The sequence below is a fragment of the Lepidochelys kempii genome, chromosome 27 (genome assembly GCF_965140265.1).
Source record: "Lepidochelys kempii isolate rLepKem1 chromosome 27, rLepKem1.hap2, whole genome shotgun sequence".
Taxonomy (NCBI): Eukaryota; Metazoa; Chordata; order Testudines; family Cheloniidae; genus Lepidochelys; species Lepidochelys kempii.
The window spans coordinates 10,705,568-10,733,239 of NC_133282.1; the positions used below are offsets into that span (position 1 = coordinate 10,705,568).

Genomic DNA, 27,672 nt, shown 5'->3' on the forward strand with positions numbered 1-27,672 from the left:
TCTACACTGGGGTTAAGTCGGCTTAACTATGTTGCTCAGGAGTGTGGATTTTTCACCCATTTCACATTGCAGCTGAGTCAACTTAACTTTTGAGTGTAGATTTAACAGCCCAGCAAACCCAGCACCACTTTTTCATTCATACAAATATTTGCAAATTAGGGTGGATGGTTTGGGATTTTTTATTTACTATTTCATCAGCTCTGATTCTTACATGACCAGCCCATCCTTTGAAATGGATTTTGCTCTTGACAATACCAGCCCTGTCTCCCTGCCCACCTCACTCTCTAAATGGATTTATCCGATATCGATTGAAAAAATAATCCTGGCTGTCTGGCCCTTTAAAGGGATTTAACTCTGTCCTTTGCTTTCCCGTTCTTTTGTGTATGTGCGTAACTGATGTCAGGGCAGATTTTAAAGTTCCGAGAAGCCAGCCATCTGCTCCTGATTATAGAAGCCTGAGCTCTGTAAAATTGCATGCACAGAGGAGATTGTTCCCTCTCCTTCCCCGCAATGGCTGAGAGAAAGGGCTTGGGGAATGCTGGCTATGCGGGGGAATGAAGCTCCCGATAGGAACATCAGCGCAACACGGTGCCTGTTGATGTGCTAATCCCCCTTGCTTGTCAACTCTTGCCTGTTAATCACAGAGCAGAATGAGGGAGATAAGGAATCAGCACTGTACGAAACAGAAACTAATTGCCACTGGGCTGTGCTGCTTTCTGCAGAACCCTGCCGAGGCAAGGGTTTGAAGAACAGGAGTATATTCTTTCTCTCTCACTTTCCCACATTGCCCACCGCCACCGTCCTATCTCAAGCATGGGAAGAGATGGCTGCAGATTTTCTCAGACTCCGCTAGCAAGTGCAAGAGCTTAAGACCCCCAAGTGATCCAAGGAGGAAAGCCGTCCCATCGGGGCGAGCGTGCCAGTGGGGTTTCCTGATGCCCAAATGCGCCTAGGCACGTGAGGATGGAAAATGCCCGTGCGGTGCCGCATTGTGTGGGTACACCCCCCTCTCAGGATAATAATAGCGTGTGCAAACACAGCAGCTTTCATCCCAAAGGATCCCGAGGCATTTTATGGATTGCACGCCCACAGCGCACAAGTAGAAATGCAGCTGCTTCTAGGGCAGGGCAGCGGTTTAACGCAGCAGCTATAGGACACCCAGGAAGTGAAGAAGACTCCTGCATCCAACAGAGTTTAGGGAAGCCGAATGTAATTCCTCAGAGTGGAATTTGGCCAGGATGTCACGTTTAACACCCCAGATCTTGTGGAAAGTGCTGTGGGATTTTTAATAACGACTAGTGCACAGGCCCTGGTGGTTGTCGCTTATCCAAAAAACTGCCCTTCTAGCAGCACAGCGCCTCCTAGAACCATTATGGGGCACTGATTTAGCTCTGACACTGATTACAAACTGAGTCCCTTCTCCCAACACTTCCTTCCAGGCTGGGAATCTTCCGAGAAAGCCTGTTCTTGCCCATTGCCAGATGAAACCTACTAAACTTGAAATCTGTCAAAGGTCACCCAGTACCAGGGATGATCACATACTGCTTTAGGAAAGGGCTACCATAAGATTTTAACTGTATACTCTAGTCTAGGTCAATTGCAATTAGCTTTGTAGTTGCTTTAAATGCATCTGGTATAATTGGCAGGAGAACGGTGCCATTTCATAGAGGCCTAGTATGGAATTGCAATGGGCATTCATGATGCCACGGCATGGAATCACAACGTAGTTTCATGGTGTCTTAGCATGTTACTGCAATGATGGTTAGCAGGTATATACAACGCAGCTTTATGATGTCTTGGCATGTTATTACAAGGGTGTTTAGCATGTAAGGGATTGACAAGCAATGACCATGCCACTTAATGGGGCTTAGCATGGGATTAGTATGTATTTTAATGGGAAAGTAGGAAGTAACTAGAAAGGTACCAAACATGATTCTCGGTGTGTATGGCTATCCTAGCTCATCATTCTCTGACTGGCTCTCTAGATCACGGCATGGCATACCTGCATTTGCAAGCTGTGATATGAAAATCCTTTCCAGTGCATTTTTGTGAGGCTGCCTGCCGCTTAGAAGCAGAGTTAATGACATGACCCGACTCCAGGCCCTGCTTCCATCTCTGATCAGGGGTGGTTGGCTAAATAGCAGACCGTGAAGAATGGGACGTTGAAATCATACAGATCTGGGTCACCTCGTTACATGGATGATGTCTGACTCCAGCATCCCATTTGTCTGTGTTCTGCTCTCCCAAGATGTAGTTATCCAATCTCCGTGCCAGATGAATACAGCTCGTCAAATGCCATTGTTATTAAAGCTGTACATCTTGCCTCACTGAAGGAAACTTCTCTCCCCAGAGTCACTGGCTTATTCATGCTGACAAGGCAGCCCCCGCTTGGTTAGATAAAGAGGGAGCCATGGGCACCACACAGATCTTTATTAGCCTGTGTTTGAAAAGCTGCCTGCGGAGTTACAGATTCAAATATTTGTGAGCCTTCAGGATAAAAGTGTTTAAATGCTCATTAAACTCAGATGCAGTAGAACAGTTATTAGTCTTATCTAGGTTTCAGAGTAGCAGCCGTGTTAGTCTGTATTCGCAAAAAGAAAAGGGCGACTTGTGGCACCTTAGAGACTAACCAATTTATTTGAGCATAAGCTTTCGTGAGCTACGGCTCACTTCATCGGATGCATTCAGTGGAAAATACAGTGGGGAGATTTATGTACATAGAGAACATGAAACAATGGGTGTTACCATACACACTGTAACCAGAGTGATCACTTAAGGTGAGCTGTTACCAGCAGGAGAGCAGAGGTGGGAGGGGGGGAACCTTTTGTAGTGATAATCAAGGTTGATATTATCCCCCCCCCCTCCCCCCGGTAATAGCTCACCGTAAGTGATCACTCTGGTTACAGTGTATATGGTAACACCCATTGTTTCATGTTCTCTGTGTATATAAAATCTCCCCGCTGTATTTTCCACTGCATGCATCCGATGAAGGGAGCTGTAGCTCACGAAAGCTTATGCTCAAATCAATTGGTTAGTCTCTAAGGTGGCACAAGTCCTCCTTTTCTTTTAGTCTTATCTAGTGGCTCAAGCCAGGCTCTGACCCAGAGTCTCTTGAGACGCTGAGTAAATCAGGGCTCTGTGCCACTCTTTGTAATGTGGTAGTGTAATGAACTGGCAAACATGTGTGTGCCCCGCTCCTGGGTGGAATCTGAACAGCTCACAGGCTGACAACTGGACAGCAGGCAAGGACCTGGGCTTCAGGGGCAGGAGGATCCGAGTTCTAAACTATCCCCGCTTCCGGGCTGACGTTCCTCAGGAGGGGGGACATTGTGTGGTTGCACTTCCCCCGTAGCAGACGGGGACCCCAACTGAGCCTTGAGAGCCACTGTTTGGTCCCCGCTTGCTCCAGGCAGGAAAAAGGCTGCACCAGCCAGCCCTATACCTGGCACGCCTTACTTCCCCTTCTGCTCTGGCTCAGCTGCATGGCCACTGCATTAGAGGGGGTGGAGCCAGGCTCTGTCCACTCCTCCTCCATCTGCACACCGCTGGTGTTCTTCCCCTCCCCACACCCCCAGACTGGCGATGCGGGTAGCCCAGACTGGGCAGGACATTTCTAACCGCCCCGCCCCACCTTGCTGCCCTGCACAGGTGTGAGAGGCAGCTCCCGACTGAGCCCTTGGAGAGGAGTGAACAAGTAGATAAATGATGCACAAGGCTTAGAAATGGGTTGTTTTTAATTGAGCTGTTTAAATTAAATCAATATTTAGAGTTGCCATCGGTATTGCATGGCAATTAGCTATTTATTGATTATGAACAGCAGATCTCAGGAGGCTAAATGATTACAGATAAGCTTCATATTTTGTTCTGAATTTTTAGTTACCAATGCTTTAAGTGCTAATTAAAAACTAATGAACATAAATAACTGTCCTGGAAATGAAACACATACGTCAAATCTGGACTGGCTAAGACACTCCCTGTGGGCCCACGGTTTTCAAGAACTCAGGGCCAGAGTCCCAAGTCCTCCGCACCAACAGCTGGAGCCAGATACTCAAGAGCTCAGTTCCCGGTGAGCATGCAGCACTTTGAGCTCCTTAGAAAACACTCCCCCCCCACCGAGGTAGCTGGTGTCTCTTGGTCTGCTGATAGGGTGTGTTTTTCCCTCTGCTCCCACTGGACATCAGTGCCATTTCTGGACATCAGTGCTTCTAACTGCTTGGCCTCTAGCAATAAACATCAGGTGGCTAGCCCCTTACATGGGCTGGGCCAGCCATGGCAGGGGTGAAGGGGCTCTAGACGGGGCGGGGGAGGCCTGGAGGCTGCTGTGGAGTGGGAGTGGTGAGGGCCTGGCTGGGGAAGAAGGGGCTTGGTCTCAGATTATCTTGATTCCTGGTTTTCATTGGCTGGAGGGCAGCAAAGGGGACAGATAATGATTGGGAAGAGGGGAAGGTGCTGGGGGAACTTTGGGGAAGTGGCGGGTGATATGGGATGGGGAGAGAAGGCAGGGTGCGTCTGAGGGTGGTCTATGGATGGAGCTGGGGAGCCCACTGAGAGGGAAGGAGGGGATGTTGTGGAATGCATGGGTGGGAGGAAGCTACAGGTGGCAGCTGATCCTAATTAACATGTGCTGCCCCCCCAGTGCATCACCCTGCATCCTGCATGCACGTCCCCTCACCCTTCACGGTCAGCTGCGTTGGGCTCCAGTTGGCTTGGGCGCTGTTGTTCTCTGTGGGAGCCCTGTGAGGAGGGGAGAGCCCATGGGTGGAGAGCCTGGTCTCCTTGGAGGCAGTCCCACCTCAATCCCACCTGTCCTGAGTCTATTCCCATCTGGGCAGGTTTAATCACACAAAGGAACAAGCCTCGGGGATGAAGAGCCTGATCTCCTAGGGCCTTGGGAAGAATCCACCGCCCCTGGGGACGTGATGCCGCCACCGAGCGGCTCACCCAGCCACAGCCAGCCAGTGCTGCACACGGCAGCTGCTCACGTTGTGTCCTTAGAGCAGGAGGGGCGGGACGTTGATACCAAAAGACATCACTGTCCAGGGGAGCAGGTGACCCACGGGGGATTGTGCATTGCTGGTCCCCCTCCACGTCCATTCCACAGGCTGTTAAAGCTTTGGCCGGGGAGCCGGGCGTCGTAGCTCCGGAGGTCCCCGGTACCTGCCCCACTGTCGGCCGACATGGTGGCCGTCACGAGCACAGCTGCTGCACTGGCAAATGCCTCGAGCAGCCCCCACCGGCCCGTCCTGCCATTTATCTGACCCAGCCATTGCTGTGCCACGGAGCTTCCTGCTGCACCCCCAGAGAATCTGCTGCCCCTTCCGGCTGTTGGGACGGCGCCGTGGGTCAGCAGCAGGCTGACACTTGCAGCAGCCTCCTGGGAGGTGGGTTTGGCTTGTGGCCGGCTGGGAGCCCGTTGCCTGCCTGGGGCTCTGGGAATATTTCAGAGGTCAGCTGGTTGGGCTTAGCTGTCGAATGGGACTGGCCTGCTGTAACATGGGATGGCCCTGTTAATACCAGAGAGGACCCTGCTCTGGTGTTCTCTCCTCCTTGGAAGTCCCAAGTTTTAGGGCATGAGCTGTACCTGGGGGGCGGGGGGGGGGGAGTTTGCAGTGGTGGTGGATGCTCTAGGCCCCCCTCCCCCAGCTATGATCTGACCCCTGCTCCCTTTCCCATGGCAGTGTCATGCCTCCGGTGCCTGGTGGACGTGGTCCCGGTGAAGAACGAGGAAGCAGCTGTCATCATGTTCATCCTGAACTTCGAGGACCTGGCCAAGCTCATTGCTAAGAGCGCCAGCCGGAGTCTCCACCAGCGACTGTCCCAGGGCTGGCGCCAAGGTGAGCGAGAGCCGGGGTCCCCAGGCAGGGATTGGGGAGGAGGGCGGGGGATTGGGTAGGTTCCGCTTGGTGAATCCGACCCTGGAATTTTCTCTGGAACTCAGAGGTGCCTTCGCCAGGGGGCTGGTGGCCCGGTGGCCTGGTTCGGGGCCCGAGCTCCTGACCAAGCAGTGGCCTCGTTGCCAATTGGCTCTGGGAGGCAGCGTGTTGCCAAAGGAAGATCTTGAAGACTGTCCTGCCGCTGAGCCTGGAGCCATGGAGAGCGACTCCCCAGCAGTGATACAGCGAGACAAGGAGGCAGCTCTGCAAAGGGAGGCGGATGGAACCTAATCTCCCTGGCCGAGAGGAAGCTGAGTCCTGGGGATCCTGAAGCAGAACCCATCCTCCGGGGGAAGCCCTCCCCTCGGACCTCCCTGTCCCTTTGCATCCACCTCTGCCCGCACACACACGGTTACACCTCGCCTAGATGTGTCCGAATGCCCCAGCTCCCCTCGGAGGGAACTGTACCTTCCCACATAGTACCTGTACCCCCCCTTGCCTGTCGCCCACCCCCACCCCTCCCACCTAACCATGTACTGCTAGCATGCCCATGCCTCTCCTGCACCCCCGTCCCTCCCATCCGTTGCCTGTGACCTTACTGCACGCACATCTGTAACTGCCTTATGCCTCGCATACAGCCGCACCTCCTCTCAAGCTAGCTTTCTGTGTAGCTTGCCCATACATTGCTTATAGCTGTATTTTCCTATATCTACACCTCACCGTCCTCTACCTCTGTACATACCCCCAGCTACCCCGTGCCCTATATACACTCTGTACATACTCTGCTTCTAGCAAGGTACCGCTATGAAAGTACAGTATCTACGCTTTACCTGTACCACCAACCCCCCTGTCCTCTTGCCTTCCATGGATTGCCTGGTGCTCAGGACCCGTCTCAGCCCTTTCCTTCCGGCACGCTGCCTGGAGACAGCCTCCTGACCGGGCTCGCTATTGCTCTTCCACCCATTTGCACATCTGCTGCCTGCCCCATCAGGTCCCTTTGCAGCGCCCTCGTGCGGAGCCTGCTGCCGGCTTGTGTTCATACATGTCGCTGGGAAGCTTGGAGGGAGATCCCACCGAGGTGAGGATTCCCAACGAAAGCTGAGTCAGTGCCCCACCCCCAACTGGCTCGGCCATCGTCCTAACGCGCTCTCGGGTTTAATGTTGTCTGGTTTAGAGATATGCACCCTGGCATGCCAGCCTCAGTCTCAGGAAACAGACACTACTGTCAATGACCTGTGATGACACTCGTCTTGATGCTATGGGGGGGAGGGGGCGCCGGGGAGGGAAGCAGCTCTCATGCTTCAGACTATCAGCTGGTCTCCTGAGGGCTCATGAAGGATTCCCTTCCCCACATGCTGCAGCATGGCCCCAGTGAGCCATGGGGAGCTGGGGAAAGGGGGTTTGAAGTGTCAGGCAGTGGCCACCCCAGTGGACTGGGGCGAAGGGCAGTCTGTTCCATCACTGGGATCTAGGGGTGTTCGTGAACTCGGAGTATCATGCTGATCTGAGACCTCATTGTTAGGGGCAAGGAAGATTTTGGAGGCTGAGTCCTGTTTCCCCAGCTCACCCCTTGCTTGGCTGGAGCAACAGTGGATAATGTCCCTTTCTTGCCCTGTTTCCCTTGGCGCTGATGTGTGAGGTCTGATGTTGTCTCGTGAGTCACTGCATCCCCATTGCTTCCAGGCTGGGGCTGGGAGTCTGGAAGCAAGAGCCCTTTGAGATGCTGGGACAGCACAGCTGTGCGTTTCACATTGTAGGGGTGTTTTCCTTCTCTCCACCCTTCAGGGGCGGTAGGAGGTGAAGTTCTCTGGGAGCCAGACCCCAGGGGGCTGAATTCTGTGGCTGATATTTTATTCTTACAGCAGCTCTTAGCTGTCCCATCTGACAGCAGAGCCCCACAGGGCTTGGTGCTGTACAGACACAGAATAACAGCCCGCTCTTGTCCCAAAGAGTGGGACGGTCAGTAAGGGCCTGGAGAGATGAAGTGATTTGCTGGTGGTTACACAGCAGCCCACTGGCAGCGCCGGGAACAGAACCCAGATCTCCAAAGTAGTTTCCATCTTCTCTCTAGTCTAAACTGTTTCCAATCTGGTGGCTTGTGCATCTCTGTGAATTCCGTCACCCCTTGGAGAGAATATATATGTCAAATCCAGCAGAGCTGGTCAAGTTCCCCTGGGATTAGGAGGCGGGATGCTGCCCTTTACATATGTTTGGATTGGAGGTATTTCACTATATCGTGTGTCCCAGCCATGTGTGTTAAACATCCAGCCAGTTCTGCAGGCATGTTTGCTGGATTGTTGCAGATGCTCACATGTATGTGGAATCAGTGTGAATTCGTATGGCAGCACATGGTGAGCGGGTTCTGGATTTGTTTTCATCTCAATAGGATCAGCTTAAGTGAGTCTCTGAAACATATCCTCAGAAGGTGGGAGCGAGAAACATTTTTGTCCAATACAAATGTAATACGGGGCCACCCCAGCAGGTGGAGATAGTATGCACAGATCCTGTCATTCAGAGGGGACAGTGTAAGGTAGCCAGCCGATCCCTTCCAGGAGGGCTGATTCCAGGGCGGCTTTAGGAAGAGCAGGTGCATTGATGCTAGGTAGCAGGGTCTGTGCTAGTCTGAGAGCCAGAGAGAACACAGGATCTGCCTGCCTGCTGCAGCCTCCTGAAAAGTTGTACTCACCTGCTTCCCCCAGCTGTACGTTAGCCCCAGTGTCCTTGGACCCACAGCGGGAGACACCGGGGCCACGTCACAAACTCCTTTTGGCTGGCTCCTGGCTAGACACTCTCACGCTGCTCTCCTAGGCCCAGCCATCGTCCGCTGTACTCCAGAACTCATGTGTCACAGCTGCCCTTTGGAAGGCCAAGATCAGGGATTGGTTTTCAGAGCATGTTAGTTTCCTAAGAAACTGACAGCCCAACAACGGTCTGTCTCTCTTTCCAGTGCAGCCCTGCTGCTCTTTGCTGCAGTCACGCCCGTCTTACCAACTAAACACGTTCAGTGCTAGGATGGGAGACACCCCGGGAGTGCCACGGGGCTGCTTTATACGTACCTGCCCACGGAGCCAGCACAAACGCTTCCAGCAGGGGGTTAGGAGCCACCAAGGGGCTTCTTTTCCAGCCGAGAAATACACCTGGCCTGCTACAGTTGTTCAAGATCCTATGGTGCTTTCCACGTGAGGCTGGCATCCTGCAAAGATTCCAGCCTGGGTAATTGCACTCCTTCCACTAGCCTCTCTGGGAGATGGGATTCTTCTCCATTTCCTGCCTTAAGAGGTTGGTCGAGGATGCTGTGAGCTGTGTTCCACCCCAGAGGGGGCTGCATTTCAGTGAGTGGCTGCTGTGAGCCCTTGCCTACAGTGAGTGCCTCAGACTTAAGGTCACTGAAGCAATTATGAGTTAAAAAAACCAGGCACATGGAAGCTTGTGGCCGCATAACTGCAGATGTTTATGGGGCAGGCAGGGTAGATCCGGCCAGCAAGCAAAGCATCTGTGGCAGGGCATATACATACGTAAAATATGCCGTGCTTGCGGTTTCTGCTCTTGGCCTTTGGCATGTGAGCTGTGGGGAGCAGGGACAACACCTGTGCCTGTGTGCCGAGTTACAGCAGCTACCCAGGAGCCAGGGGAGTACCCGCAGCGTGAGCCGATGACAACGGGCCAGGATTCCCGCTGATGTGAGCAGGAGCCACTCCATTGGGGTCATTGGAGTCCCATCAGGAAGGGGATTTAGATTGTGACATGCTGGGAAAGGCTGGGTGCTGTCCTTTGAGGGCCTGCTTCTCCACGGCCCTGCACCTTGGGTAGTTATTTACCCCAGTGCAAAATGGGTGTACAACGCTACCATGCCAGAGTGGAAACATTTGCACGCACTTCTCACTGGTGCAAATGGCAAGACCCCATGCAGGACAGTGGAGAATCCAGCCCGGTGTCTCCTCGATATTCTTGATGCTGTACAGCGTTTTGGGGAAGGATATGTGCCCAGTTTCTTTAAATGGGTAGCTGGAAGCCAGGCAAGAGGGGGTAGAGAAAGCTTCTAGACCAGTGATTCTCAACCAACGGTATGTGTACCCCTGGGGGTACGCAGAGGTCTTTCAGGGGGTACATTAACTCAGCTAGATATTTGCCTAGCTTTGCAACAGGCTACGTAAAAAGCACGAGCGAAGTCAGTACAAACTAAAATTTCATCCAGACAATGACTTGTTGATACTGCTCTATAGACTATACACTGAAATGTAAAGACAATAGTTATATTCCAATTGGTTTATTTTATAATTATATGGTAAAAACAAGAAAGTCAGCAATTATTCAGTAACAGCGCACAGTGACATTCGTATTTCTATGTCTGATTTTATAAGCAAGTAGTTTTTAAGTGAGGTGAAACTTGGGGGTACTCAAGACAAATCAGACTCCTGAGAGAGGTACAGTAATCTGAAAAAGTGCAGAGCCACTTATCTTGACAGAAGCTTTCCAGTGAAGTTGCGAGAGCACTTTCCTGATTCCAGTAAAGTTCCTTGTTCAGTGTTGGAAGAAAGTGACTCTTTCCAAGATTCTTTACCATTGTCACATGACAGTATCGACACGTCTCAGCTTGACTTTTTAGGAGCGGTGAAGTCACGAGTTTTGCAGGTCATCACAAATACCATCGTCCACCCTGGACATACCACAGAGGTGACAGAGTAACCGAGTTCAAGATGCACATAATCAGAAGGAATTTTTCAATCTCATCTGACTATTATCAGCCTGGTCTCAGACATTCTCCAGCATGATCATTTTCTGCACTGCAAGATTCAGACTCCTCCTGTGTTGGAGTTGTGTGTGGTGTGGGGAAATACTATTTTTTACAGACAGAAAATTTTGGTTTTGGGTGTCAGATTTTGACCAATCAGATTCTCCTCCAAGTTTGCATTGCAGATTCACCCTTTCTGCTCAGGCCAAGCATGGAAAGTTTGGCCCCTAAAAATGAATGTGTCAAAGTTACAGAGCACGGTGAGGAAGAGGTTATAACTGAAACTGCTTTGCTACCGTAACTAGTTCATTGTGGTTGATCAATGGTTAGCCCAGGTCAGTTAACACGGTTTGGTTAGCCCAGGACTGTTGTCCCTTTTGGCCTGAGCAGTTAGCCAAAATTCAGGGCCTTGCATGGTTGTTTACATTTGGATGAAAAATCTGAGAGGTGAGTCAGGTCTATTCCTGGGGTAAACTTGTTTGTTCGCAAAGAAATGTCCACAAAGTCCTGTTCCCCTGAACACAGTGGAAACAAAGAACAGCATGCAGTTTCCGTGCTCAGAAATTCCCATGTCTGCCACTCCAGCTGTCTACTCTGTGCCCAAGGAGCTCTGTCTCTCTGCTTCTTTTCAGGGTTATGCTCACAACTGTTTTTTCTGCTGGCTTAGTTCCTCTCAAACACCACCGTGCAATTGATATCTTAGCCACTGTGTTTGCAACAAGGGAAAACCCTGTTAATCTACCTGGCTTAGCTCTGACCTGTCATAGAATATCAGGGCTGGAAGGGAGCCCAGGAGGCCATCCAGTCCAACACCCTGCTCAAAGCAGGACCAATCCCCAACTAAATCATCCCAGCCAGGGCTTTGTCAAGCCTGACCTTAAAAACCTCTAAGGAAGGAGATTCTACCACCTCCCTAGGTAACGCATTCCAGTGTTTCACCACCCTCCTAGTGAAAAAGTTTTTCCTAATATCCAACCTAAACCTCCCCCACTGCAACTTGAGACCATTACTCCTTGTTCTGTCATCTGCTACCACTGAGAACAGCCGAGCTCCATCGTCTTTGGACCCCCCTTTCAGGTAGTTGAAAGTTCAAATTCTCCCTCATTCTTCTCTTCTGCAGACTAAACAATCCCATTTCCCTCAGCCTCTCCTCATAAGTCATGTGTTCCAGTCCCCTAATCATTTTTGTTGCCCTCCACTGGACTCTTTCCAATTTTTCCACATCCTTCTTGTAGTGTGGGGCCCAAAACTGGACACAGTACTCCAGATGAGACCTCACCAATGTCGAATAGAGGGGAATGATCACGTCCCTCGATCTGCTGGCAACGCCCCTACTTATACAGCCCAAAATGCCATTGGCCTTCTTGGCAACAAGGCCACACTGTTGACTCATATCCAGCTTCTCGTCCACTGTAACCCCTAGGTCCTTTTCTGCAGAACTGCTGCCGAGTCATTCAGTCCCTAGTCTGTAGCAGTGCATGGGATTCTTCCATCCTAAGTGCAGGACTCTGCCCTTGTCCTTGTTGAACCTCATCAGATTTCTTTTGGCCCAATCCTCTAATTTGTTTAGGGCCCTCTGTATCCTATCCCTACCCTCCAGCGTATCTACCTCTCCTCCCAGTTTAGTGTCATCTGCAAACTTGCTGAGGGTGCAATCCACACCATCCTCCAGATCATTTATGAAGATATTGAACAAAACCAGCCCAAGGACCGACCCTTGGGGCACTCCACTTGATGCCGGCTGCCAACTAGACATGGAGCCATTGATCACTACCCGTTGAGCCCGACAATCTAGCCAGCTTTCTATCCACCTTATAGTCCATTCATCCAGCCCATACTTCTTTAACTTGCTGGCAAGAATACTGTGGGAGACCTTGTCAAAAGCTTTGCTAAAGTCAAGGAACAACACGTCCACTGCTTTCCCCTCATCCACAGAGCCAGTTATCTCGTCATAGAAGGCAATTAGATTAGTCAGGCATGACTTGCCCTTGGTGAATCCATGCTGACTGTTCCTGATCACTTTTCTCTCCTCTAAGTGCTTCAGAATTGATTCCTTGAATACCTGCTCCATGATTTTTCCAGGGACTGAGGTGAGGCTGACTGGCCTGTAGTTCCCAGGATCCTCCTTCTTCCCTTTTTTAAAGATGGGCACTACATTAGCCTTTTTCCAGTTGTCCAGGACTTCCCCCGATCACCATAGGTTTTCAAAGATAATGGCCAATGGCTCTGCAATCCCATCCGCTAACTCCTTTAGCACTCTCGGATGCAGCGCATCCGGCCCCATGGACTTGTGCTCATCCAGCTTTTCTAAATAGTCCTGAACCACTTCTTTCTCCACAGCGGGCTGGTCACCTCCTCCCCATGCTGAGCTGCCCAGTTCAGTAGTCTGGGAGCTGACCTTGTTCGTGAAGACAGAGGCAAAAAAAGCATTGAGTACATTAGCTTTTTCCACATCCTCTGTCACTAGGTTGCCTCTCTCATTCAGGAAGGGGCCCACACTTTCCTTGACTTTCTTCTTGTTGCTAACATGCCTGAAGAAACCCTTCTTGTTACTCTTAACATCTCTTGCTAGCTGCAACTCCAGGTGTGATTTGGCCTTCCTGATTTCACTCCTTCATGCCCGAGTAATATTTTTATATTCTTCCCTGGTCATTTGTCCAATCTTCCACTTCTTGTAAGCTTCGTTTTTGTGTTTAAGATCAGCAAGGATTTCACTGTGAAGCCAAGCTGGTTGCCTGCCATATTTACTATTCTTTCTACACATCAGGATGATTTGTCCCTGTAACCTCAATTAGGATTCTTTAAAATACAGCCAGATCTCCTGGACTCCTTTCCCCCTCATGTTATTCTCCCAGGGGATCCTGCCCATCAGTTTCCTGAGGGAGTCAAAGTCTGCTTTTCTGAAGTCCAGGGTCTGTATTCTGCTGCTCTCCTTTCTTCCCTGTGTCAGGATCCTGAACTCGACCATCTCATGGTCACTGCCTCTCAGGTTCCCATCCACTTTTGCTTCCTCTACTAATTCTTCCCGGTTTGTGAGCAGCAGGTCAAGAAGAGCTCTGCCCCTAGTTGGTTCCTCCAGCACTTGCACCAGGAAATTGTCCCCTATGCTTTCCAAAAGCTTCCTGGATTGTCTGTGCACTGCTGTATTGCTCTCCCAGCAGATATCAGGGTGATTGAAGTCTCCCATGAGAACCAGGGCCTGCGATCTAGTAACTAACGTGAGTTGCCGGAAGAAAGCCTCGTCCACCTCATCCCCCTCCTCCGGTGGTCTATAGCAGACTCCCACCACGACATCACCCTTGTTACTCACACTTCTAAACTTAATCCAGAGACTCTCAGGTTTTTCTGCAGTTTCATACCGGAGCTCTGAGCAGTCCGACTGCTGTCTTACATACAGTGCAACTCCCCCACCTTTTCCGCCCTGCCTGTCCTTCCTGAACAGCTTATATCCATCCATGACAGTACTCCAGTCATGTGAGTTATCCCACCAAGTCTCTGTTATTCCAATCACATCATAATTCCTTGACTGTCTTGCAGCCTAGTCCTTGAGTAGTAGCCCCCATTGTGTGCAGTTGTCTTTACTACATAAAGGGACTTGATTACTTCTGTTGAGCCTAAAAAAAGGGTACTTGGCACCCCCATTGGCTTAAGGAGGTCTGTGGTAGTCTTTGGATTCAAGACCATCCCTGGGAGTCATTAGCACCTTTCTGCATAGCAGTACTTAGCCCTGTCACACACACACCCCTCCACATTGGATGCTGGGCTCTTTTGAGAATGTGGTCCTTATTTAGGTACTTAACATTATACAGCACCTTATATTCAAAGCACAGCTCCCCTTGCCTTCACTTGCATCTCAGAGTGCTCAGCACTTCTGCAAATCCAGAGTCTCAAGTCAGATAGCCAGGAAATGAGGAACATGCCTTTAGTGACCACCTGTGAAAAGTTTGGTTTACATGACTTGCCTAGCATCATACAGGAACTTTGTGATGTGGGCAGAGGTAGACTCCAGGTCTCCAGAACACCCTTAAATTGACTTAACCATGAAGCCATCCTTTCTGTGCCTGCAATCACCTATCGTATCCACCACACCTTCCAACTTCAGCAGCAAAGGTCCTACAGACAACTGCCTTCTTTATTACACAACCCTGATTCATCCCCTGAGCAGGTCCATACTGCGTGTTGAATGAGGCAGGGGTCCACTGGAAGAAATAGTGTATGTGATCATGTAATTAGAGGCTGTATCGTAATGCATTTGCATAATGGGGCTGAATTAAGGTTACACAGACAACCTTAACTCTGGCATTTCTTAACTTTCGAGGGCTTTGCAACCATAATCAAGCTCTATTAACATAATTTTTGTGTGTAATTTCCTATGTTTTTAAAAGAGCAAACTGAAAAAACAGAAATTCCATCCTGTGACATCATCCTGGCACCCACATGGGTCATCAGCAGGGTTGGAACCTCTAGATTTTCTGCACAGACCTCTGTCATAGGAGTTTAGGGAGTAACTGATAACAATAAGAAAAGGAGGACTTGTGGCACCTTAGAGGCTAACAAATTTATTTGAGCATAAGCTTTCATGAGCTACAGCTCACTTCATCGGATGCATTCAGACAATAGTAGCTTGTTCTCCTCTGTGTGGGCCTCAGAGTAGCAGCTGTGTTAGTCTGTATTCGCAAAAAGAACAGGAGGACTTGTGGCACCTTAGAGACTAACCAATTTATTTGAGCATAAGCATAATTTGCAAACTGGATACAATTAATTTAGGCTTGAATAGAGACTGGGAGTGGATGTGCCATTACACAAAGTAAAACTATTTCCCCATGTTTATTTCCCCCCATCCCCATCCCCCACTGTTCCTCAGACGTTCCTGTTAACTGCTGGAAATGGCCCACCTTGATTATCACTACAAAAGGTTTTCTTCCCCACCCCACCCCCGCCCTCCTGCTGGTAAGAGCTCATCTTAAGTGATCACTCTCCTTACACAGTGCATGATAAACACCCATTTTTTCATGTTCTGTGTGTATATAAATCTCCTCACTGTATTTTTCACTGAATGCATCCAATGAAGTGAGCTGTAGCTCACGAAAGCTTATGCTCAAATAAATTGGTTAGTCTCTAAAGTGCCACAAGTCCTCCTGTTCGGGCCAGCACTAGAGGGAGGATGGGACACTTTGCCAGGGGGTATCACAGATATTTGCTGACAGTGGAGCAATGGTGAGACTCATAGAAGATCAGGGCTGGAAGGGACCTCAGGAGGTCATCTAGTCCAACCCCCTGCTCAAAGCAGGACCAATCCCCAATTTTTGCCCCAGATCCCTAAATGGCCCCCTCAAGGATTGAACTCACAACCCTGGGTTTAGCAGACCAATGCTCAAACCACTGAGCTATCACTCCCCCCCTCAGAAATATTGGGTTCCGTTCCAGGCTCTGGAGGGGAGTGGGCTCTACTGGCTTCAGCCTTCTGCCTCTTCCCCTCCACCCCGAACCTATCCCAGTCCAGTCTCTTCCCCACCCTGGGATCTTTATCCCAGCCCCATTCTTCTTACCTAGCTAGGCCTAGTCTCCTGCTCCAGATTCCCAGTCCCCCTCTTCCCCTCTGCTTCCCAACCCAGTCTCCTGGCTGAGCCAGTCCCATTTTCCCTCTCCCAGCTCCTAATCTAAGCTATTTCTCTCTTTCCCCGCTGGCCTCTAGTCACCTTTTCCTGCCCGTACCCACATCCCCCAGGCCTACTGCCTCCCAGTTGCCCTCCCTGAGCTCCTCCAATCTCAGGGTCCCCCCAGGTCCTTTCCCCAATCTCTTTGCCCAGCCAATCCCAGTTTACACCCATCCCAACTCCTACTCCCAGTTTGCCTCTCCCTACTGCCAGCCTCCACTGCCAGTCCTCCTGCCTTCCCACACCCCTTGCCCCAATCTACTCCCCCCTGCTCCTTTCCCAGAGACGGCTTGTATCCCCTCCGCACTCCGATCCAGCAGCTTCCTCCTCCTCATTGCCTGGGCATTAATAGCAGGGAGCTCAGGCATGGGTCCGGGCAACCTTAACTCTAGCAATCCCCAGCTTTGGCACGCTTGGCTTTGCAATCTGACTGATGTTCTTCTAATGTCGTTTTGGGGTGTGGTAACTTTAGAGGCTGATTTCCAAAGCCCACCTGGGAGATTTAGACGCTCCACTCCCATTCTGTCCAAATCCCTTAGATGGTATTGGAAATCTCAGCTGTATATTTCCCAGCTTGGGCGGGACACAGTAGTCAAACATAGAACAAATAAATCAGGGCAAGTGTTAGCACTTCCCTGGGGGAGAGAATCCACACTAGGATTCTCCTCTAACTGGCAGGGGTTGGGAGAAGGTCCCATGAGGTCTGACTGCACCAGGAGAAAGGGTGACCTGATGTGCCCACCCTGCTAAGGAGAGGCATTTGGGTTTATAAGCTGGACACAGAGGTGGGATGGAGCCAGTGCTCAGAGCTCTGGGTCCTGTCACCAGTGAAATTCTCCGTGTGGCCTTGCATGGCACTAAGAAACTTGGATTTCACTGTGGGATCCCAGCTGATCATGGTGAATGTCCAGGAGTTGGTCTCTGTGGCATAGTGTAGGGACTGGGTCCGTGCTTAATTTGTAATGAAAGAGGTGTAGAGGCTCAAGCAATTATTTACTTTCAGAACTGATGCAGCAAGCCCAGAGGTGCCGGGGCTAAGAACTGCCACAGAGGTGCCGGGGCTAAGCCCTGGCACAAATTAAGCACTGGACTGGGTGACGGCTGGGTCCAGGCAGCCGGGGGGCTGGGCTACAGAACCGTTCCTCTCTAGGACACCCATCCAAGGCAATCCTGGACTGGTAGCGACCTAATGTTACCATTGGCAGGCACGGGGATGGCCCAGCCTCGCCGCCTGTCGATTCTGCCCCTGCTAGCCAGACACTAGAATGGACAGCTGAATCCAGAGCAGTTGAGTGTTCATCACAGCCATAGGCAGCAGTCCTATCAGGCCAACCACATGGGCGCCTCCCTGTGGCTGAGCACAGCTCGGCTGTATCCCTGGCCCTGGCCCCCCAGGCCCCCACCTGCTTTGCTCAGGGCACCTGGCTTCATGTGCAGCTAGGTTACATCTGTGTCTCTTGTGTTTTGTTTGTGTTTTTCTTTTTAACAAGGTCAAGGTAAGAGGTTGAAGTTTAGTCTCCCGTCCCTGCGGCGACTCAAAATCCAGCGGAAATCTCTGCCCACCAGTGAGTTTGATGGAGTAGCCATTGACTATGGAAAGGTAACCATAGACTTTGTACGATATAAGCTGATACATTAGGACAGGACCCAGCGCTCTTCCTTGGCTCTCCCCACCCTGCCCCCATCAGTAGCTGCTGTGGCTGGTGCAGTATCTGAATTTAGTGGCTCTGTCTCTTAATGGTTAAACGCAGAGCCAAAGGGACTTTGTGGTTGTTGCCTTTGAGGCTCGGAACTTCAGTGGGGACAGACCCGAGAACCTTCTGCGTTCAGAGCTCCAGCCCTGACCACTAGAACTAAAGGAGAATCTCCATTAGCTGCTGGCAGTATGTAGCCTGTGATGCACAGTTGAACAGCTCTGTTTCCAGCCAGGAGAAAGAAGCGGTACGTACATACGTACAACCGCACATGTTGTGCATTCACACCCACGCCTTCATACCACTGCCCTCAGCTGGCAACAGAGTTTAGTGCAGCAGTGAGGAATGGCTTTTGGAACCCCCAGCGTTTGGATTAGGGGTAGGGGCTAGCTCGTTAGGACTTTCTTTGTCGAAGTGTTAACAGATTCTAGAACCCTTTGGGTAGGAAAGAAAGCCCGGAAAGATTGCACAGATACACTGCTCTTAAGATAGGACATAGCACTGGCTTGAGATGGTGGCACTGGGACCTGCATGGATCTGGTAGAAATCAATGGGCAAAACTCCAGAATTTTGGTGCAAATATTCCTTGAAATTACACATCTCGTAAAATTTTCCTGCCAATCCTTGTGTCACCCCCATGCATTATCATGAGCCCGGAGTTTCAAATACATTCTATCGAGTCATCTTGTCCAGCTCTTCCCCACTATTGTACCAGCAAAGATTATGTTGTCCCTATGCATTAGGGACAGCAACAATCATGACTGCATCGACTTAATGGGGTAGGGAAAAAGTTCTTGGTCTGTTAGTATTAGAACTTTTTAAGAGATTGCCATTCTCATTATCCTCTTGACTGCTGCAAATGTTCCAGGTATGTACAAGTAGCAAGCACATGTGCAGCCAAACGTTCTAGATACGTCTAGGTAGAAGGCACCTGCTGGGCTGCCAAATGCTTTACGTATCTCCTGGTACAAGGTGCTCGGTGTGCTGTCAAGTGTACTTGGTCTGTCAAGAGAGAATACAGCGGCTCTATTAGTTGTTGTTGTAGGTACGTTTTGGGTAAAATGCACCTGGTGGGCTGTCAAAGGTCGTAGGTACATACAGGTAGACAATTCCTGCTGGGCTGTCAAAAGCTCTAAGTATGTCCACGTAGAAGACATCTGGAGTGTTGCCAAGTGCCCCTGGGACAAGTTGACTTTCTGTTGCCTTGAGTGGAGCCTTCCCTGAGTGACAGTTGCCGAGCAAGAGCAAAGGGGCCATCAGCAAAAGAGTTGGAGGTAATAAAATTCAGATCGCTGTGATCCATTTTGCTAAGCCAGAACAGGCTGTGAGCTTCAGAATAAACGTGCAGCTCAATCAGAAGCTCAGTGAAGGTTTTTGAGGACCAGCGTGGTGAGAGAGGCCAGCAGCCTGGCGAAGGGCCTGGCGGGGCCTGTGCAGAATCTCTGCGGACAAAGCAGGGTTGAGCTACTGCCAGTACTTTGGCAGGGTGTTTGGGGTGAGGTGGGGTTAGGTTGGTTTCCCTCAGAAGAGTCACGGACATCACCGCATTCCTGGTAGCCAAGCCCTGCGAGAGCCTGAAATGTGCAATTTGGGCTTTTTACCCTGGCTGACTGCGGGAAAGTCCTTAAATCCTTGGGACCTGGTCTCTGTTGGGCACATTGACAGAAACGCGACACTTCTGGGGTGCTGAGATTTCATGCCACGTGCGTTCCGAGCTGGGGGTTGGTTGTTTTTCAGGCTTGTCATTATAGGCGTCTCTTAAGTCAGGAGACCTTGCCTCAGTGTCCAAAAAACGGAGTTTAGCAGGCACCGAGGAGAGGGTGGGACAGGAAAGCCTGCGAATAACTGAATCTGCATGTCCAGCAGTTTCCCCAGTGGCAGGATCTTGTCTCTGGTGTGGATTAGGCAGCCGCTGTCAACCACAGGTGAAGGACTTTGTACATTGAACCACCCTTGGTTCTTTAAACTCCCTCAGCAGGCAGTGGGGAGAGAAAAGGGCGTGTTTAGCTTTTCACTCTCATGCCTTAGGTCCTAGAAACACTGTGAATCGAAGCCACCGAATGCCAGGTAAATCCACTTCTGGGGTTTCCTCTTTTTCTCTTGCTCCAGCCTGTTTCCTATCTGCTAGTGGCTCAGCAATACCTTGCAAGCTACTCCATGCTCAGCCAGGCTTAACGGAACAGGATGTTGTTGGTGGGTCCCGCAGTCGTACATGGAGTCGGGGCTCGTAGGCTCTTAAGGCTAGTGGGATTCCATTAGTCATGTAACAAGGTGTGCTCAGTTCCGGTCCCAGTGGGAGCTTAACCCACGACACGGCAGCGCTACCCAGCCCTCTGTCTTTCCTCTTTCCTGACCCTACTCCCCTCCCGCCTCAGCATTCCAGGGCTCCTCCTAACCAAACGCTCTCTCCTGGCTGTCTTCAAGCCCAGGGGCGACTCCCTGATTCTGAGGGACTTGAAGACTCCTCCCAAGGAGAACTGTGTCCAGTCAGAGACCGAGTCCCTCCTGGAAAAGGAGAGCAGGCCGAGCCTGGAGGCCATCCCCACCGTGCATCACTCGTCCCCGAAACGAGAGCCTCCCTTCCTGGGCCCACTGGGGTCCGAAGCTGCTTGGGGCTTGGTTCGGCTTCACCCTGGGGGCAGCCTCCGCAGGGTCTCCTCCTTGGACAACTTTGAGGTCACCAGGTCTGAGTTCCAGAGAAAATTCAGGGAGAGGAGGGCAAACTCAGGTAGGGGAAAAGCACAAGCAGATGTGTCGCTACCAATGGGGAGGTGGTGCAAAACTCTTCCAGCAGACGGGCCTTCCTCTCATCTGCTCTGAGGGTCCCTGGGGGAGTTTTTCCCTACGTTGCCTTAAAGAAGCAGCGGTAAGGGGGGTGTCTCCCAGAGCATAAACTGACTCCAGTATGTTTCCAAGTGCGGGGATCTCTGGATGTGTCTTGGCCTGTAGATCTGGCTGTGTGTCTACAGCCATTCCCGAAATGGATTTAGGCACCTAAGTCCCACTGACACCAATGGGAGTTGAAATCATTGAAACCAATGGGAGTTAGGCGCCTGTATACCTTTGATGATCTAGGTCTGTGTGTGACAGTCTCTGAGTGAACCGATCTGCACTGTAAATCCGCCATGTCCAAACCCTTCCAGGCTCTTTCCTGACTCCGGTCCCACTGCTCCCAAAGGGGGAGGAGTGAGTTTAGATGAGTGAATACGGTAGATGTAATACATATAATCTTCATGTTCTGAGGATGAGGGCCCAAGTATTTAATCCGGAAATCCCATCACCATGGTCACGGCGTGTCATTGACCTTTGCAGAGGATACTGAATCGGGAGGCATTGCAGATTTCATGAAAAATATCAAGGTTTTGAAATGTGTTTCGCTCGGCATTGGAACCAAACATGAGAGAGAGCCATGCCGGCAGAGCCAAGAGCTCCATGGTTCGGGCACTCAGCGGGCAGCTGATTCGGAGCAGGGCCTTGACACTGGATCCCCCGCATGCCAGGCGTGTGCCCTGACCACTGGTATGGGTCCCTCTCCATCGTACCAGAAATGCCAGCCTGGACCAAAACGTCCTCGAAGCTGGCACTTCTCTGCAGTGAGTTTTGGGTTTGGCAAATCGGCATTTTCTGACTTTAAAAAACAAAAAGACGTTTCACGAAAAATGTCCAACCGGCTCTACTGGAGACATGCAGAGAGGACAGAGCAATAATCCGGAGAGACCTAGAAAGGTGGCTGAAAGAGCCTGAATTAAAGAAAAAAAGCAAAGTGGATACACTGGGGCAGAAAGAATTCATCATATAGTCACGTGATGGGAGATAGAGAGCTGGGGAGAAGTAAAGCTGAGACAGGCCTCAGGCCTAGGTTTTCAATAGCTCAGAGACACATTTTTAAGTGCCCAGCACCCACAATCGGAGCTGGATTTTCTGAAGAGCTTTAGCCTCCTAAATGAGGCCAGATTTGCTCAACAGCCCCCAGTGTGATCCCTGTATCTAGACTTTCAGAAGAGCTCAACACCCAACAGGTGCTCAGTGTGCTGAGCATGTGTGAAAATCTTCCCCACTTCAGGTGGGATTTTTCTAAGCTGTCAGCATTGGCCTACCTCTGTTCCCATTGATGTCAGTGGGAGCTTTCCCATTGACTTCACTGGGACTAAGGGTAGGGCAGTCCCACCCTTGTTTTGTTCTTTCGACCCTCTGGCCCCTTGAGGTGAGAGTGGACAATAAAATAGACAGGAGTTTGCTATGTCTCAAAGAAGGCCAGTGCACTTTGGGGCTGCGGGTGCAGAGATATCAGGCATTGAGGCAGGGAAGAATTAGTCCTTCTCTGTAAGGCTCTGGGACAAATGCAGCTGCAGTTTTGTGTTCGTTTCTGGGCTCCTCGTTCTCATAAGAAAGATACTGGCCAATAGGTTGGGGACCAGAGAAGAGAAACTAAAACGGTCAGCAGGCTGGAGGGATCTATTGAGGAGGAAAACTGGAATGAGCTGAATATGTGCCGCTTGGCTAAGCCACGGTCAGGGAAGGGAACATGAGAGTCCACAAATACTGAAAGGTTGTAAACCCGAAGGAGACAAATAAGGCTGGGGAGAACAGGGGATGGAATGAAGGAAGGTTGACACGTAAGCTGTTTGTATTTGAAAAATTGAGGGTGTTTTAGGAAAAATGACCTGCTGGTGAGATCCACTGGGCTGGAGAATCATGTCCCAGGGAAAGGGGTAGAAGCCTTAATGCCTAGAACATTAAACTAGACTGGAAGAATGCTAGGAAAATACCCCACAGGGAACAATCCTGCCCTGGCCCATGGGGATGGATTGGATGGGATGTGGTACGGCTTTGGGGGCAGATCGTAGGACTCCATCTGTGCTCTCTTTGCCCTGCCAAAGCAGCACTCAATTCCGCGTCCCTCAAGGAGATGTTAGTTTGAGGAGCCAGGACGAACAGCCAACCCAGCTCAGAGGGCAGGAGAAGCTGAGGTAAAAGCCTCAAGAGTCTTGCCGGTGGAGGCCCGCGGCCTGATGGGCCCCATCTGTAATTTTAGGCTTTGACAGTTTTCTGGATTCTGTTTACATTCGTATCCTGCCACTGCAGCGTCGGCCCCCACCAATGGCTATCAGAATCCAGGCCAATTGGCCTGGGCCTTAGCAGTGACTAGGGATCCACCATTTTTCGGCACCAAGCTTGAGACACCTGAAAGGGGCTTTGTTTTTAGGGGGTGGGTTCTCAGCTCTTTCTGAAAAGCAAGCCCCTTTCAGGTGCCTCAAGTTGGGCACCCGAGATCACGAGTGGCTTTGGAGAATTTTGACCTTTGTGTTTGGGTACCAAGGCAAAATGGGCCCTTTGCAATAGCGTTGTCTCTCCAGACAGGTTCTCTCAGATGGCTTATCCTGGGCTCCCTTGTCCACAGAGACTAGAACGCTGATGGTTAATTGTTGTTTTTGTCGCTCTCCTGAGCGTTTCTCTCCTTCCTGAATTTGTTCCAGAGGCCTCCCAAGCCAAGCCCAACCCCCAGAACTCCACCTCGGACTCCGACCTCATGAGGTACCGCACCATCAGCCAGATCCCGCAGTTCACCCTCAACTTTGTGGAGTTCAACCTGGAGAAGCACCGCTCGGGCTCCACCACTGAGATCGAGATCATCGCACCCCACAAGGTGACAGAGCGCACGCAGAACGTCACCGAGAAAGTCACACAGGTACAGGGGGCAGAGGGGCATTCTCCCCAAGCCAGGGGCACTCCTGGGAGGTGGAGGGAATGATTGTGCTAATTCGTGGAGCAGGCATGGGGTGAGGGTGGGTGTGCATGCTAATTCGTGGAGCAGATTTGGAGGGGAGGGGCAGATCCCACTAGTTTCTGGAGCAGATTTGGAGGGGAGGGGCAGATTACTTTGCAGAGCAGAGCGAAAATGGGAATTTCTGTCCCACAACAAATTGCAATGTTTTGATGACTTTTTTTTTCTTTTGCGGGTCCAAATGTTGAAATCTTGAGATTTTTCACTGAACGAAAAGTTTCGAGTTGGAAATGGCAAAATGTGTCGCCTTGGGGTCAATTCAATGTTAAACTGCATTTCTCTGCAGGGCCACATTGCCTCCTGGGAGCTGTGTCTCAGGTCCCCTTTCTCCCTTGTGGGCTGGCCTCCCTGGCCAGACTACGTCTCCTGTGGGGAGAAGTCGGGATCCTGGAGGCCGTTCCCCATTGTCCATAGTGTAGTGGGGACACTCGCGATCGTTTGTGGAACAGCCGCGGGGTAGGGGGAGATTCACGCATTTGAAGGAGCAGCTGAGTGGGGACAGGGCAGGGTCCCTGCATGCTTGGTATTCAGTTCCTCATCTCCCCTCCGGCACAGCCGGGGCTGGGGACGGACACACCCAGCTGGCAGCATTTCACTCTGTTTGTCCATGCTTCTCTCTTTGCACCTGGGCTCCCCCAGGGCAGCCCCACTGAAAGCTGTTCCCAGTGCATGCGTGTGGCTCTCCAGAGGGCTTCCCTCGCTCATGGCAGAGAACAAGAGATTGTGGCCCAGATGGGCTCCAAACACATTCTGACGTGTTTTTAACCCCAGAAAACCAGCGTCTGCAGGATGCTGGCCATGACACTGTCTGTCTGTCCAGCCTAGAGGGGCTGCTGTAGGGCAATCCCCATCGTGACTAGGAGCCACCGTGCAGGGGAGGTTGTGCTGTGGGGTTGCTGTCACTGTTTGGGGGCATAGTCACTAGGGTTCACACAGGGCTAGATTGTCATTGCCCTCCTCCGCCATGCAGGGGAATCACAGGGTGGTCGATTCTCCCTTACTCCTCTGCTCGGATTGTGGCTACTACTTGCCTTTCACCCTCCGCTACAAGCATCTGAGGCGTGGGGCCGTAGGGCAGAGAGGGGCAGGGACTAGGAGGAGCCCTGGCCCATAGCTGGTGGGCATATGAAAGGCGGGAGCTGCTTGACCAAAGGGTTGAAGTAATTCCTCCTCCCCCAGAGCAAGGGGGAAGCAGGGATGCAATGGGGACTCGCTGGGGCAGTTGGCAGTTATGATCTAGCCCATAGTAATCACCACCTCCCCCACCCTCCCTCTCTTCCTTCTGCTCGGTGGCTGGCTGGGAGGTGTTTGGGCTCAGGCTAGGTACAGAACAGCTCAGCCCGAGCCTGTGGGCCCGGCCCTCCACTGGTGGAAATCAGCAGAGCTTTGGCGAAGGGAGTGGGCCAGATCCTAGCTGGCATAAAGCAGCGTCGCTCCGGGGAACCCTTTGTGGATTGATGCCAGCTGCGGGGCTCTCCCTTGCTGTTGGCTGGCACGACACCATCGTTCTTCCCTGGAGCCAAAAAGCTGTTCGTCTCGGTAGCAAACCTCCCCGACAAGAGTGTCGTTTTTCCTGGGTGAAAATTCTTTGTGTCTCAGCAGCAATGGGAGTGCGGGGGGGGGGGGGGCAGACCCACATGGTGCGTGTGTGAGTGAAGTCTGCATCGTCATTCGTGCACCCCTGAAATAAGTCAGATTAACTTTCTTTTTTCTTCCTGTGGAATAGGCCCAAGGTCTGGCAGGTTTTTCTACCCAGCTGCAGGGGGAAAGGGATGTACCTGCCTTCGGCAAGGCTGTCCCTTACCCCCACTCTTCGGGAGATCCGCCCCAGCCGACGTCTTTGCGTGGGCTGTGGAGGTCTCCTTTCTGCGCGCTGACTGCAGGAATTGGTGGAGGGGACACCTGCAAGCACAGGGGCTGGTGGTTGCTCCGGCAGTCACCAGGTGGCAGTGTCCCTTCACCACATGGGACGCTGCGCAAGGTGATGGTGTTTCCATCTTCCAGGCTCCTTGGAAGGGAAGGGGGCGCAGAGGGGTGGGGGGGTTACATTAACTGGGAAATACCCAGCTGCCTCCTTCCCGCCTAGGGGTAGATCTGTCAGACAGCAGAGAGCCTGGCTCCAGGGAGCCTCTAATGCATAGACTGAGATCGCACATCCCTGGTATCCGCCGTGGCCTTAAGATGCCGAACTGCAGGGATTCCCGCTTCCACCCGCAGAAGTAAATGGCTCAGGGAATGAGACCTGCAGAAAGGCACTAGTGGAAGAGCAGAAGGTCTTCAGAATGGAGAGAGGTAAATAGTGGTGTCCCCCAGGGGTCTGTACTGGGCCCAGACCTATTCAACATTTTCATAAACGATCTGGAAAAACTGGTGAACAGTGAGGTGGCAAAATTTGCAGATGATACAAAACTACTCAAGATAGTTAAGTCCCAGGCAGACTGGGAAGAGCTACAAACGCATCTCTCAAAACTGGGGGACTGGGCAACAAAATGGCAGATGAAATTCAATGTTGATAAATGCAAAGTAATGGACATTGGAAAACATAATCCCAACCATACGTATAAAACGATGGGGTCTAAATTAGCTGTGACCACTCAAGAGAGAGATCTTGGAGTCATTGTGGACAGTTCTCTGAAAACATCCACTCAATGTGCAGCGGCCATCAAAAAGGCGAACAGAATGTTGGGCATCATCAAGAAAGGGATAGATAATAGGCCAGAAAATATCATGTTGCCTCTGTATAAATCCATGGTACACTCCCATCTTGAATACCGCGTGCAGATGTGGTCGCCTTATCTCAAAAAAGATCTATTGGAATTGGAAAAGTTTCGGAAAAGGGCAACAAAAATGATTAGGGGTCTGGAATGGCTGCCTTTATGAGGAGAGTTTAATACAACTGGGGCTTTTCAGCTTGGAAAAGAGACGACTGAGGGGGGGATATGATAGAGGTCTATAAAATCATGACTGGGTGGAGAAAGTAGATAAGGAAGTGTTATTTACTCCTCCTCATAACACACGAACTAGGAGTCACCAAATGAAATTAATAGACAGCAGGTTTAAAACAAACCAAAAGGAAGTATTTCTTCACACTACACACAGTCAACCTGTGGAACTCTTTGCCAGAGGATGTTGTGAAGGCCAAGACTATAACAGGGTTCAAAAAGGAACTAGGTAAATTCATGGAATGTAGGTCCATCAATGGCTATTAGCCAGGATGGACAGGGATAGTGTCCCTAGCCTCTGTTTGCCAGAAGCTGGGAATGAGCGATAGGGGATGGATCACTTGATGATGACCTGTTCTGTTCATTCCCTCTGGGGCACCTGGCACTGGCCACTGTCGGAAGACAGGACACTGGGCTCGATGGACCTTTGGTCTGACCCAGTCTGGCCGTTCTTATGTTCCTGGATGGCTTGGGAGGGATGGGCTCAGGGGCAATGCCACCTCATGGCAGAACACACAAAACAAGCCGCATCTCTGGGGGTGTGGAACTGGTGGGTGTCAGCCAGAGCCCCTGAATGTTGCTGTAGGTCCCACTTGTGCCCTGCTCATGCAGAGGGGCTCCCTGCAGCCTTTCCCTGCCCCCCAGATCACCTGTGCAAAGCAAGGTAGGATTTTGCCCCACATTTTTTATTCTGGAAGGTCTTTGGGTCACCTGTGGAACTCTCTGCTGCAGGATGTGATTGAGGCTAATAGCTCAGTAGGTGCCAAGAAGGGATTAGACACTGAGAATAACCATCGCAGAATCACTAACTAGGGTGCAAATTATACAAGGGCTGTCAATCCCCAGGATTCAGGACCCACCGTAAGAGAGACAGGGAACCGGGGGACGAGTGCAGGACTGGCTGCCAGGCTAGGGTCTGCCTCCTAAGCAAATAAAAGACAATGGTTTTAAAGAATCACACAGGATGTTATTTGAGTTTAACTGAATGA

The 27,672-nt window shown here is 51.1% G+C and overlaps 1 protein-coding gene across 2 annotated transcripts in view; it reads left to right on the plus strand.

Annotated features, from left to right (window-relative positions):
• The window catches only part of KCNH6 (potassium voltage-gated channel subfamily H member 6), a 101,049-nt gene that overhangs the window by 40,636 nt on the left and 32,741 nt on the right, over positions 1-27,672 (plus strand). The window contains exons 3-5 of one of the 2 annotated variants that reach the window (XM_073326208.1): positions 5,679-5,834; positions 17,753-17,827; positions 23,434-23,645. In XM_073326208.1, the coding sequence (XP_073182309.1) occupies positions 5,679-5,834; positions 17,753-17,827; positions 23,434-23,645 (443 nt within the window). The remainder of the gene's footprint in view (positions 1-5,678; positions 5,835-17,752; positions 17,828-23,433; positions 23,646-27,672) is intronic. The other variant, XM_073326209.1, reaches the window with a different exon arrangement.